At 49.7% G+C, this 12,706-nt stretch overlaps 1 protein-coding gene across 1 annotated transcript in view; it reads left to right on the top strand.

The window, feature by feature from the left end:
• LOC142295586 (vesicle-associated membrane protein 1-like) overlaps nucleotides 1-3,056 on the top strand; it is an 80,267-nt gene extending 77,211 nt beyond the window's left edge. The window contains exons 4-5 of the mRNA XM_075338691.1: nucleotides 1,594-1,645; nucleotides 2,794-3,056. Of these exons, the coding sequence (XP_075194806.1) occupies nucleotides 1,594-1,645; nucleotides 2,794-2,810 (69 nt within the window). The 3' untranslated portion in view covers nucleotides 2,811-3,056. The remainder of the gene's footprint in view (nucleotides 1-1,593; nucleotides 1,646-2,793) is intronic.
• Nucleotides 3,057-12,706: the final 9,650 nt, after the last annotated feature.

Here is a 12,706-nt window from a genome sequence, read left to right as displayed (position 1 = left end):
ACATATAAGCTGTTTTCAACAGCTGACATGTGTGCCTACATGTTCCGAGTGGAATCGCATTCCACCCGGAACATTAACCCCTTAGATCTCGCTGCCAAAGTCTGGCAGCGAGATCTATATGCGCGCGGCCATCTTTTTTACTTACCGCCGCCCCCTCCGGACGTCACGTGAGTGATCACGTGACGTTCGGTGGTTGCCATCGTAGCACAGGGTCATGTGATGACGCCTGCTGCTACGAAGTTTCACTTTCATTCTTCCTCGGCACGGAGCAGAGGAAGAAAGAAAGTGACTATTTCTGCTGTTTACAGCGGTATAGCTGTGATCAGCAGATAGCGATCAGCAATCGGATTGCTGATCGCTATAGCCCCCTAGGGGGACTAGTAAAATAAAATAAAAAAAGTAAAAAAAAAGTTTTAAAAAATTAAAAAAAAAAACAAAAAACCTAAAAGTTCAAATTGCCCCCCTTTCCCCCCATTGAAAATTAAAGGGTTAAAAAATAAATAAATATACACATATTTGGTATCGCCGCGTTCAGAAATGCCCGATCTATCAAAATATAAAATCAATTAATCTGATTGGTAAACGGCGTAGTGGCAAAAAAATTCCAAACGCCAAAATTACGTTTTTTGGTCGCCGCAAGTTTTACGCAAAATGCAATAACAGGCGATCAAAACGTAGCATCTGCGCAAAAATGCTACCATTAGAAACATCAGCTCGAGACGCAAAAAATAAGCCGTCACTGAGCCATAGATCCCAAAAAATAAGAACGCTACGTGTTTCGGAAACTGGCGCAAAACGTGCGCCACTTTTATTGGACAAACTTGTGAATTTTTTTGTAACCCCTTAGATACAAGTAAACCTATACATGTTTGGTGTCTACAAACTCGCACCGACCTCAAGTATCATACCCACACATCAGTTTTACCATATAGTGAACACCGTGAATAAAACATCCCAAAAACTATTGTGCCATCACACTTTTTTTGCAATTTTTCCACACTTGGAATTTTTTTGCTGCTTTCCAGTACACCATATGGTAAAACTTATGGTTTCATTTAAAAGTACAACTTGTCCCGCAAAAAACAAGCCCTCATATGGCAAGATTGACGGAAAAATAAAAAAGTTACGGCTCTCGGAAGAAGGGGAGCAAAAAACAAAAACGCAAAAACGGAAAGTGCCCTGGGGCTGAAGGGGTTAAAAGAGGTTCTCTACCTAAGCAAAAATGTATGAAAATTGGACTGAATGCTCATGGTAAAAACTCATCCACTGATGAAACTCTGCTAAAAACATTGCCTGATTGAACCCTAATTATACATATCTGGTAACGTTTTCTGAAATGAGAGGAAACCCCTTGTACCTCTGAGGCATCCTATCTAAAAAGTGACACAGAATTTCATCCTGGTTCATCTATGGAGTCGTAAGTTCCTACAAATTCCTAATTTACATCACAATTTAGAAGGGGGAGAAACTTATTTTCTACACAATGGTATATGTAATTTTGCATAATTTGGGGGTTTTATCTTCACTGTTGTTACCAAAGTGACAATGACTGTGATACAGAACATGTGACAATAACGCTTTTTCTCTCTACAGATGATGCTTGTTATGGGAGCGGTAGGCGCGCTAATGTTCATTATTCTCATCAGTAAGTAATTATCTAAGGAACAAAATAAAAATCTGCTGCCTTTAAACAAGTAATTACATAAAAGCTGCACGTCTCAGATCCAATCCCCATACAATTCTACATCAAGAATGTGAACTGGACTCTCAGTACAGTGGTGCAGGTGAGCCCAATACTGCACTGTGCAGCTGACAATATTCCCTGCACTATAATAATCATTTAGTTCTGCCCTTCTTATATGCCAATCATAGCCCTCAAGCACTGACCATTGGGTCACTTATTTCCAATACTGTGGATATAATGGGGGTTGGTACGATGTGTAGCTTATGGAGTATGTCAGGTGAGTTGCCAATAACCGGCCATACAACTCTCTATAAATATACTTACATTTAAAGAGAACCAACCATCAGGATTCTCATATATAAAGTAAAGCCAGTGCTATACTGGGGCTAGGATGATTAATGTAACAATACCTTTTGTTCAGAGATTGGATGTTTTATTTCAGAAATATGTGCAAGCAAAGTTCCAGTAATGCACTGCTATGTGATTGACAGTGCAACAGGAAGGGAATATGTGGGTCTAGTCTTGCTATCTATACCCACCCCTGTCTGCCTGCCTGACCTCCCTCTCCCTGTCGCCGTCGTAGACGTTAATTCCGACACTGGAAGACAGGAGCGGGAATAGATAGCAAGACCCAACCCACATATTCCTTTCCTGTTGCACCTGTCAATCAAATAGCAGTGCATTGCTGGAACTTTATTGCACATATTTCTGAAATAACACATCCAGTCTAAGAACAAAAGCTATGATTACATTCAGCATCCTAGTGCCAGTATAGCACTGGCGTTACTCTATATATGAAAATCCTGCTGGTTGGATCTCTTTAATCCTTCCTGTATATAACACACTGAGAATCTAAGCCAAGGTTCAATCTCCTCCAGTAACATGGATATCCAGTATACACACACACACACACACACACACACACACACACACACACACACACACACACACACACCCCTTGACACTAATTGATGACGTGCACACCAGAAGTCATGATTAAACAAAAACCAATATACATGGATGACTGTATATATAGACTGTGCGTGAAAGGAACTAGTGAACTTGCATTATTGGATCCATTTCCTAACCACATTCTCCCTCTCTTGCAGTTTATTTCTGCACTTGATCCTGTGGTCGTCTGTATCCTCCTTTCTATCCGCCTCTTCCTAGTACTCTCATTTTTTCTCCGTCTGATCTCATCCAAGTGACTTCTTCATTTGTTAATAGACCTATGTTCTGAGATTGATTTTTACAGTGCACCATTCATAGTGTAATGATTTATTATCAATGAACAAATTCTCTGATTCAATTTGGTAATAGTACATTTATCAAAAATATCAAATTACATAAGAAATGTAATATTCCAAAATAAAGTGTCTGTTTCTGATGAGTGGCTGGTCTTCACTTCTGTATGTGAGATGTTTTTCCTTTGTATATATGGACAGGCAGCTATGGCCAACTTCAAGGGGTTGTCCGGAGAAAGCAAGTTGTGACCTTTCCATATGGTAAGTGATAGCTTACTGATCAGTGCTGGACTAGCACCAATTAGCAGAAAAGAGGACCCTTATCCCCGACAGGTGACTCTTTGCTCCTGTACAGAATGAAGCGACCACCTCTCCATTCATTTTCCATAGGGCTGCTGTAGGCCTCTGTCACACGTTTGTGACTCCGGTAAGTGTTTGTGTGCCGCCCCCGTGCCAGCAGCCGCCGCTGCTCGGATCCAGACCTTCAGGGGTGGTGGCTCGAGGGTCTCCAGACCCGGGGGTCTCGCGGACACGCCAAATAAAATGGGGGGGACGTAGATGTACGGGCTAGGCCGTAAGAAGTTTGTGATGCCACCCACGGTGTGTGGTGAGGTGGAACACCATCGCTGCTGTTACGGGGCACCCGGGGGAGATGTTGTGCAGCAAGTTATTAATAGCTCCGTGGGCAGGGATGGTGACCCCGGGACCCGATGGCTCTGGTGCAGGGAAGATGACGACCGCAGGGGGTGCTGGTGTACTCACTCTTAGTAAAACACGCAAGTCTCTGGTAAACCAAGGTGGTGGTGGCCGGTGCCGCGGCCAGTTGCGTTCGGGATCCCCACCCGGCTGATGATCTCTATCCTTTTCCTGCACTGTTTAAGTAGAAAACACTTCCCAGTATGAAACGTAGGAGTCCGCTCCCGGCTGGATGTGGCCTAAGGAGCCGTGCCCGCAGACGCTGGCCCGTGGGATCTATGGGCCTTGGCGGTGACCTCTTATCCCTAATCGGTGGGTTGTTGTCCTCTATGAGGGACTTTGAGTGGGACAGGACCTCGGCTAATTAACCAGTTCCAGTAGGTTCTGGTTCCTGGCTTCAGGGTCCGAGTACCCCCCTTTGTCCTACAGTTTCCAGGTCAGTTCTCCGTGTCGGTACCGGCGGGCTCCAACCCTGGCCCGGTCCACCTCGGTTCCACCGAGCCGTCTTTCTGTCTCCTGCTGATGGAGACCACCGTCTGCCTCCTAGCCAGTGGCACCAGGGCTCCTACCCTGGTACCTGTCAGTCAGCTTCAGGCCTGACACACAGGCTTGACCGCTACTCACACTCCTCTCTAAAGCTAATCTCCCGCTTTTCCCGCCCCGGGCTGTCTAAACCCCTGGGTGGGCGTGTCCCAACTGCCTGGTCACGCCCACTGGTGTGTTTATCTGTCCCTAAGGGGGGTGACCAGGGTTTAATGGTTGGCTGTGTGTTTTCTAATGAGGGAAGGTGTTATGCAGGGGCCCGTCTGTGAGTACCTGGTTTTGCCAGGGTGTCACACTCCTCTTTGGTTAAACACAGACCGTCCGCGGGCAGTCCGACCACCACCAGTTTATTTTTACTGCAAAGATAAAAGAAGAAACTAATTACAAGTATAATAACGTATTTACATTTCAAGAATATTTTGATTTCTTCCCGTACGGGAGGCAGGTTACTTAAACGTTGCATAACATAACCGGGACGGGACGGACCGGGTCCTTTCCACTTCACCCACCCAAAACAACCTAGCCCTGGTGCCACCATTAAAACACAGGTTGGCACCCCTTGCTAAAGTCCAGGCTAGGTCCGGGTGTTGCCCAAACGGTCCGGGTAATAAGTTCCTTACTCGGCAGTCCTTTTCAAGGGCCCCACGTCCAGGGGACCCCTGACCCGGAGGGTAGTCACCGGTTTTGCTGGTGACAGGGCCTCGGCCTACTCTACCGCAGACCCGTCCTCCAATCAGCCTCTCCAGAGACTGCAGTTTGGTGAAAAGGATGGTCTGGGGGCTATTTACAAGACCCAAAAGTTTATGGGTTGGCCTGCAAGTTCTCAGCCATTGTCTTTGTTTTTAACTTTTTAACTGAAAACGGGAAACATCAGATGGTCCCAACGGGGAACTGAACTGTGGGTATCCGGGAACCACTACCTAAACATCTTAATCTGATGACAGCCTCGGTTGATTGGTGGTCATTCACACTCGTATTTACACAATGTACAGACACCACTCACTAGATTGCGGTCTCCCTGTACCTAAGTGGCGGCTGGCCCAAGTTAGGGTGCGTGGACCTTCTGGGCCCTCTAGATTCACATGGAACTGGTGGGGGAGCTGGGGGTGCAGACCCCCTTCCCCAACGTCAGGTATGGCTGGCAGAGACCTACGGGGTCGGGATGTAGGTGCATCCCTGGGCGCTGGTGTGGGTACACAACTGACAGGCTCTTCTGGTTCGCTTTCCTCCACAGGTTGTGGGAACATGATAACGGGAACAATCACCGCTCCATTCTGCATTGGCCAATCAGCTGGAAAATCACCCATCACGGTGTGGATCACCTCTTTCTTTTGCTCCACGTTCGGTGTAGGAGGGAGGACCTCTTCCATCCCCATTAGTCGTTCTGGGCACTTTTTCAGGTGGTCCCTGGAAACAGTAGACGTAGTTCTTCCCTGATCTCGGCTGACAAGGTATGTTTTTTGGTCTTCCCATCCGGTGGGTTGGATAACGTAAGGGGTTCTTTCCCACTGGTCGTCCAGCTTGTGCGTCCTTCTCTTCCTCTTCAGTAACACATCTCTGGCTCTAAAGGGAGCAGCCCAAGCCAGTCTGTTAAAACGCTGCTCTTGCCTCCCTCTATTCTGGTGCAGGTTCTTGTCTACATATTCCTGAATCTGCCGATACTGCTTCTGGCGCTTGACGTCCCAATTGGCAGTGGGAGAGATGGTCTCAGGTACTTCAACGTCCAATTCTAGGTCCACTGGCAACTTCCCAGGCCGGGTTCTCATCAGGTATGCAGGCGTGCACTTCGTGGAACCGCAGGGAATATTATTGTACATGTCCACTAGGTCGGGCAGTTTCTCGGGCCACAAGTTTCTCTCTTCCAGAGGCAAGGTCTTGAGGAGATTGAGAACCAAATGATTCATTTTCTCACACATTCCGTTAGTCTGGGCATGGTAGGCCGTGGTCCTGATTTTCTTGCACCCGTAAGTTGCAGAATTCTTTGAAAACCTCTGCTTCAAAGGCCGGGCCCCGATCCGTAAGCACCTTCTCCGGGTACCCGTGTGGTCGACAGAAGTACGCCTGGAAGACTCTTGCTGCAGTGCGACCTGTTAAATCCTTGACAGGGACTACCACCATAAACCGGGAGTAGTGGTCTACGATGGTCAAGGCGTACGCATATCCGCTCCAACTAGGCGTGAGCTTCACATGGTCCAAGGCAACCAGCTCCGGCTGGCGAGTAACAATTGGCTGTAGCGGGGCCTTTTGGCTGGTTTGTCCCGTCTTCTCAGAGCACAGAGACCACATTCTCTACACCAGGGTGTTCCATCTGTCAGCAGCCTTGTGCACTTCCTGTCCAGCGTGCTCCACCTGCTAGCACTTGAATTAACCATTTGGCTATTTATACCCCTTTGGCTTACACTGCCAGCAGGATTCTCCCCCTTGAGAAAGCATTAGTACCGTCGCGAAACGCGCGTTGGTGGTGATCCCTCCTATCCGGGTATGTGCATTATGTCTTTAATATCTTTATGCCTCTAGCTATGGTTTTTTGTGGGATTTTTTCTGCCATTTTATGGTAGTTCTGGGTGCCTGCCCTTTTATCCTAATGCACTTGCACTTTACGTGGTATTGAGCTAGATTTGGTTAGGTATCCTTTATCACCATGATGTATACCTTTGATCAGTCTTGGTGATCATACTTTGGGGCACCGTGGTGTTATTACTTTATACATTCCATCTGTGACCATTATATGTCCTAGTCATTGGTGATTTTTGTTCACCTCTCACACGGCTATTTTTGTAATCTTATAGTTTTGGTCACCTCTTCCACGGCTATACATTGTCCATTGTGTCCCATTGTGTGCACCATATATTTACTGGCCCATGTGTACACAGACCTTTTTCCTCTCCCACGGCCATTGAAGGTGGTATTGTTCATCCCCATTTTGAATATTTTCAGCATATCATGTGTACTATGTCCACCTCTCCCACGGCTATTGGACATTACATCTGAACCATCATTCCATGCCCTTTTGACTTTATGGTAGTTGTTTTTATATTTGCATTATTGCTGTCTTGCTTGTTTGTCATTTAATAAAAATTACTTCATTGCACAAGATACTCCTTGTCCTCTGTTTTTGCATTAATTGTGAGTAGTGCATACATGCTTCCAGTACACAATTGCTGGCTGCATGTTCACCGTATGGCTCATATATTGGGATTCTTTCTCATATTCTCTACACCAGGCCTCTACGGACTCTCTCATCCCGCTCCAGTAGAAGCGCTCCCTCAGCAGCATCGCTAACTTCTTCCAGCCGAAATGTCCGGCCCCATCATGATAAGCCTTCAGAACCATAGGTACATATGCTTGTGGCACCACCAGCTGGCAGACTTTCTCGTGCGTCTTCGGGTTGATCAATCCCCAGTACAGCTTGCCTTGTTGCAAGTAGAGGCGGTCCCTCTCTTTCCATAACCGCTGCGCTTCAGAGGGGGCAGTAGGCTCTAGCCTGGAAGCATCTTGAGAAATCATTGTTTTGACTAACCGGACTGCGGGTTCCTGATCATGGGCTTCTCGACACCCATGGCGGGGTAACGGGTCAAAGCTCGCCTGCTGCTGGCCAACATAAGGCCTTTCATCCCTTGGTTGGTGGAAGGCGGGCAGCTCGATCTCTTCCAAGCCATCTTCATCCGCCCCTTCATTGGGTAGGTGCGGCATCCGGGACAAGGCATCCGCATGGGTGTTCTTGCGACCGGCTCTGTACTTAATGGTGAAGTCGTAGTTAGATAGCCGGGCTACCCAGCGCTGTTCCAGGGCCCCCAGTTTCGCCCAGACGTGTCAGAGGATTGTTGTCTGTATAAGCGGTGAATTTCGCAGATGCCAGGTAGTGTTTGAACCTCTCAGTTATCGCCCAGATGAGTGCCAGGAACTCCAACTTGAAAAAGCTGTAGTTCTCGGGATTTCTCTCTGTCGGCTGGAGCTTCCTGCTTGCATAGGCAACCACCTTTTCCCTGCCATCTTGCATCTGAGACAGGACAGCACCCAAGCCCACGTTGCTGGCGTCCGTGTAGAGAATGAACGGGAAGCCATAGTCGGGATAGGCCAGGATCTCTTCTCCAGTTAGGGCAGTCTTCAGTTGCTGGAAGGATTCCTCGTGCTTCTCACCCCAGGCAAACGGGGCTCCGGGAATCTTGCCATTCTTAGGGCGGCTTTGCACGTTGCGACATTGCACGTGCGATGTCGATGGGGTCAACACATCCGGCGTCGCAGTCGATATCGCAACGTGTAAATCCATTTTGATACGATGAACGAGCGCAAAAGCGTCGTTATCGTATCATCGCTGCAGCCTCCGACATTTCCATAATGCCGGTGCAGCGACAGGTGCGATGTTGTTCCTCGCTCCTGCGGCAGCACACATCGCTGTGTGTAAAGCCGCAGGAGCGAGGAATATCACCTTACCTGCCTCCCGGCTGCAATGAGAAGGACGGAGGTAGGCGGGATGTTTACATCCTGCTCATCTCCGCCCCTCCACTTCAATTGGCCGCCTGCCGTGTGACGTCGCTGTGACGCCGCACGACCCGCCCCCTTAGGAAGGAGGCGGGTCGCCGGCCAGAGGGACGTCGCACGGGAGGTATGTGCGTGTGAAACTGCCGTAGCGATAATAATCGCTACAGCAGCTTTCACTAGATATTACACGTGCGACGGGGGCGGGACTCTCGCTGCAGCATCGGTAACACATTGTTACCGATGTCGCAGCGTGCAAAGCCCGCCTTAGTCTGTCCCACGAGGAGGTCCTGCATGGGAGCAACCATCTTGGTGTATCCCTTGATGAAGCGACGGTAGTAGCCCACCAGGCCCAGGAACTGTCACACCTCCCTAACCGTGGTGGGCTGCGGCCAACTCTGGATGGCAGTGATCTTCTCAGGGTCCAGGGCCACACCTTCGGCACTCACCACATGTCCGAGGTACTGTACTCTGAGCTTCAACAGGTGGCACTTAGAGGGCTTCAATTTCACCCGTACTTGGAGAGGGCTTCAAACACTTCCGCGAGGTGTTCTAGATGGGCTTCATAAGTCTTGGAGTAGACGATAACGTCATCCAGGTACAACAGGACCGTCTCAAAGTTGCGATCTCCCAAGCAGCACTCCATGAGCCTCTCAAAGGTCCCCGGGGCATTACACAGCCCATAAGGCATGCTGTTGAACTCACAGAGTCCCATCGGGATAGCGAATTCCGTCTTCTCGTGGTCTTCCTCCGCAACCGACACCTGCCAGTAGCCACTAGTGAGGTCAAGAGTAGAGAAATAATTAGCTGCCTTCAACGCGGCCAACGACTCTTCAATACGGGGAAGAGGGTACGCATCCTTATGCGTTATCTGATTAATTTTCCGGTAATCCACACACATTCTCCTAGTGCCGTCCTTCTTCTTTACCAGGACCAGAGCTGCCCAGGGACTACAACTATCACGGATGGCCCCTGCCTCCTTCATGTTTCTCAACATATCTTTGGCGCACTGGTAATGTGCGGGTGGGATTGGCCTGTACCTCTCCTTGATAGGTGGGTGTGTGCCGGTGGGAATATGATGCCGAACCCCCTTAATCCTCCCAAAATCTAACGGGTGTTTGCTAAACACCTGCTCATACTCTTGCACTACCCTGTACACCCCTTCCTTGTGATGTGTGGGTGTGGATTCGGTGCCTACATGTAACTCCTGGCACCACTCTTCTAACTGTCTGGATGGGGTATCACTTCCTGGCTGGGGTGCGGTCATAGTGGAGGTTGCTGCGTGGATGGCATCTACATCTACAGTGAATAACTTAGCAATGGTGGCGTAGCGGGGTAGCCTGACCTCTTCCTCTCCACAGTTCATCACTCTCACGGGCACCCGTCCTTTCTTGACATCAATCACCCCTCTGGCTGCCATTACTGTGGGCCAAGGCTCAGAAGGCAGAGGTTCCACCACTGCTGGGTAATCCTGTCCACGGGGTCCCACTGCCAGGGCCGGATTATAGGCGGGGCAGGCGGGGCTTCAGCCCCGGGGCCCCCACCAAAAGAGCTTCCAAGGGGGCCCCCACCACCAGGGCCATACTTGCCACCCGTCAGCAATTTTTTTTTTCTTTTCTTCACACCCGCTCCCCCTCCGTTAAGACAGTCTAAATCAGCTGTGTTTTCGGGGGGGCACCTACATTTATTTGTATCTGCGTCTCTAAGACGCAAAAACAAGCTGCGGGCACAGGACGGTGATTGACCTCGGAAGTACCATCGCCTGTACTTCCGGGGTCAGAGGTGTGCCTGCTCCCTGCTCTGCTGCGGCGTCCAATGCTGCGGACGTCACAGCAGGACGCCGCGGACGTCACAGCAGGACGCCGCGGAGGAGAAGACCCACGCGCGCGGCCGGCTGGTCGGCCGCGGAGGAGAGGACCCACGCGCGCGGCCGGCCGCGGAGAAGACCCACGCCGCGGCCAGGAGAGGAGACTAACCGGAGCAGGAGAATGGCCGCGGCACCGGAACAGCAGCAGGAGGATGGCGGCCTATACCGGAGCAGCAGGAGGATGGCATCAGAGCAGGTAGGGACAGAGCTGAAGAAAGATGTGTGGTGTGATGCAGAGCTGTGTGGTGTGATGCAGAGCTGTGTGGTGTGATGCAGAGCTGTGTGGTGTGATGCAGAGCTGTGTGGTGTGATGCAGAGCTGTGTGTGTGATGCAGAGCTGTGTGTGTGAAGCAGAGCTGTGTGTGAGTGTGTGTGTGAAAGAGAGCTGTGTGTGTGTGAAGCAGAGCTGTGTGTGAAGCAGAGCTGAAGAAATATGTGTGGTGTGAAGCAGAGCTGTGTGTGTGTGTGTGTCTGTGTGTGAAGCAGAGCTGAAGAAATGTGTGGTGTGAAGCAGAGCTGTGTGTGTGTCTGTGTGTGAAGCAGAGCTGTGTGAGTGTGTGTGAAAGAGAGCTGTGTGTGTGTGAAGCAGAGCTATGTGTGTGTGTGAAGCAGAGCTGAAGAAATGTGTGGTGTGAAGCAGAGCTGTGTGTGTGTCTGTGTGTGAAGCAGAGCTGTGTGTGTGTGTGAAAGAGAGCTGTGTGTGTGAAGCAGAGCTGTGTGTGAAGCAGAGCTGAAGAAATATGTGTGGTGTGAAGCAGAGCTGTGTGTGTGTGTCTGTGTGTGAAGCAGAGCTGTGTGTGAGTGTGTGTGAAAGAGAGCTGTGTGTGTGTGAAGCAGAGCTGTGTGTGTGTGTGAAGCAGAGCTGAAGAAATGTGTGGTGTGAAGCAGAGCTGTGTGTGTGTGTCTGTGTGTGAAGCAGAGCTGTGTGTGAGTGTATGTGAAAGAGAGCTGTGTGTGTGTGAAGCAGAGCTGTGTGTGAGTGTGTGTGAAAGAGAGCTGTGTGTGTGTGAAGCAGAGCTGTGTGTGTGTGAAGCAGAGCTGAAGAAATGTGTGGTGTGAAGCAGAGCTGTGTGTGTGTCTGTGTGTGAAGCAGAGCTGTGTGTGTGTGTGAAAGAGAGCTGTGTGTGTGAAGCAGAGCTGTGTGTGAAGCAGAGCTGAAGAAATATGTGTGGTGTGAAGCAGAGCTGTGTGTCTGTGTGTGAAGCAGAGCTGTGTGTGAGTGTGTGTGAAAGAGAGCTGTGTGTGTGTGAAGCAGAGCTGTGTGTGTGTGTGAAGCAGAGCTGAAGAAATGTGTGGTGTGAAGCAGAGCTGTGTGTGTGTCTGTGTGTGAAGCAGAGCTGTGTGTGTGTCTGTGTGTGAAGCAGAGCTGTGTGTGTGTGTGTGTGTGTGTGTGTGAGTGAGAGAGAAGCAGAGCTGAAGAAAGATGTGGGGTGTGAAGCAGAGCTGTGTGTGTGTGTGTGTGTGTGAAGCAGAGCTGAAGAAAGATGTGTGGTGTGAAGCAGAGCTGTGTGTGTGTGTGTGTGTGTGAAGCAGAGCTGAAGAAAGATGTGGGGTGTGAAGCAGAGCTGTGTGTGTGTGAGAGAAGCAGAGCTGAAGAAAGATGTGTGGTGTGAAGCAGAGCTGTGTGTGTGTGTGTGTGTGAAGCAGAGCTGAAGAAAGATGTGTGGTGTGAAGCAGAGCTGTGTGTGTGTGTGAAGCAGAGCTGAAGAAAGATGTGTGGTGTGAAGCAGAGCTGTGTGTGAAGCAGAGCTGAAGAAAGATGTGTGGTGTGAAGCAGAGCTGTGTGTGAAGCAGAGCTGAAGAAAGATGTGTGGTGTGAAGCAGAGCTGTGTGTGAAGCAGAGCTGAAGAAAGATTTGTGGTGTGAAGCAGAGCTGTGTGTGTGTGTGAAGCAGAGCTGTGTGTGTGAAGCAGAGCTGAAGAAAGATGTGTGGTGTGAAGCAGAGCTGTGTGTGTGAAGCAGAGCTGTGTGTGTGAAGCAGAGCTGTGTGTGTGAAGCAGAGCTGTGTGTGTGTATATATGAATCAGAGCAGTCTATGTGGCACCCCAGAACTATATGGGTCCCCCAGAGCGCTAAGCCACCCATCCCAGTAATGTGTACGCCACCAGAGCGGTTTGCCACTCCAGTAACGTCTATGCCCCCCCCAGTAATGTCCATGCCCCCTGCCCCTCCTGTAATGTATATATTGTAGGC

The sequence above is a fragment of the Anomaloglossus baeobatrachus genome, chromosome 3 (genome assembly GCF_048569485.1).
Source record: "Anomaloglossus baeobatrachus isolate aAnoBae1 chromosome 3, aAnoBae1.hap1, whole genome shotgun sequence".
Lineage (NCBI taxonomy): Eukaryota > Metazoa > Chordata > Amphibia > Anura > Aromobatidae > Anomaloglossus > Anomaloglossus baeobatrachus.
The sequence above is the reverse complement of the archived record's forward strand: the minus strand, read 5'-3'. Positions and strand labels throughout refer to the sequence as shown.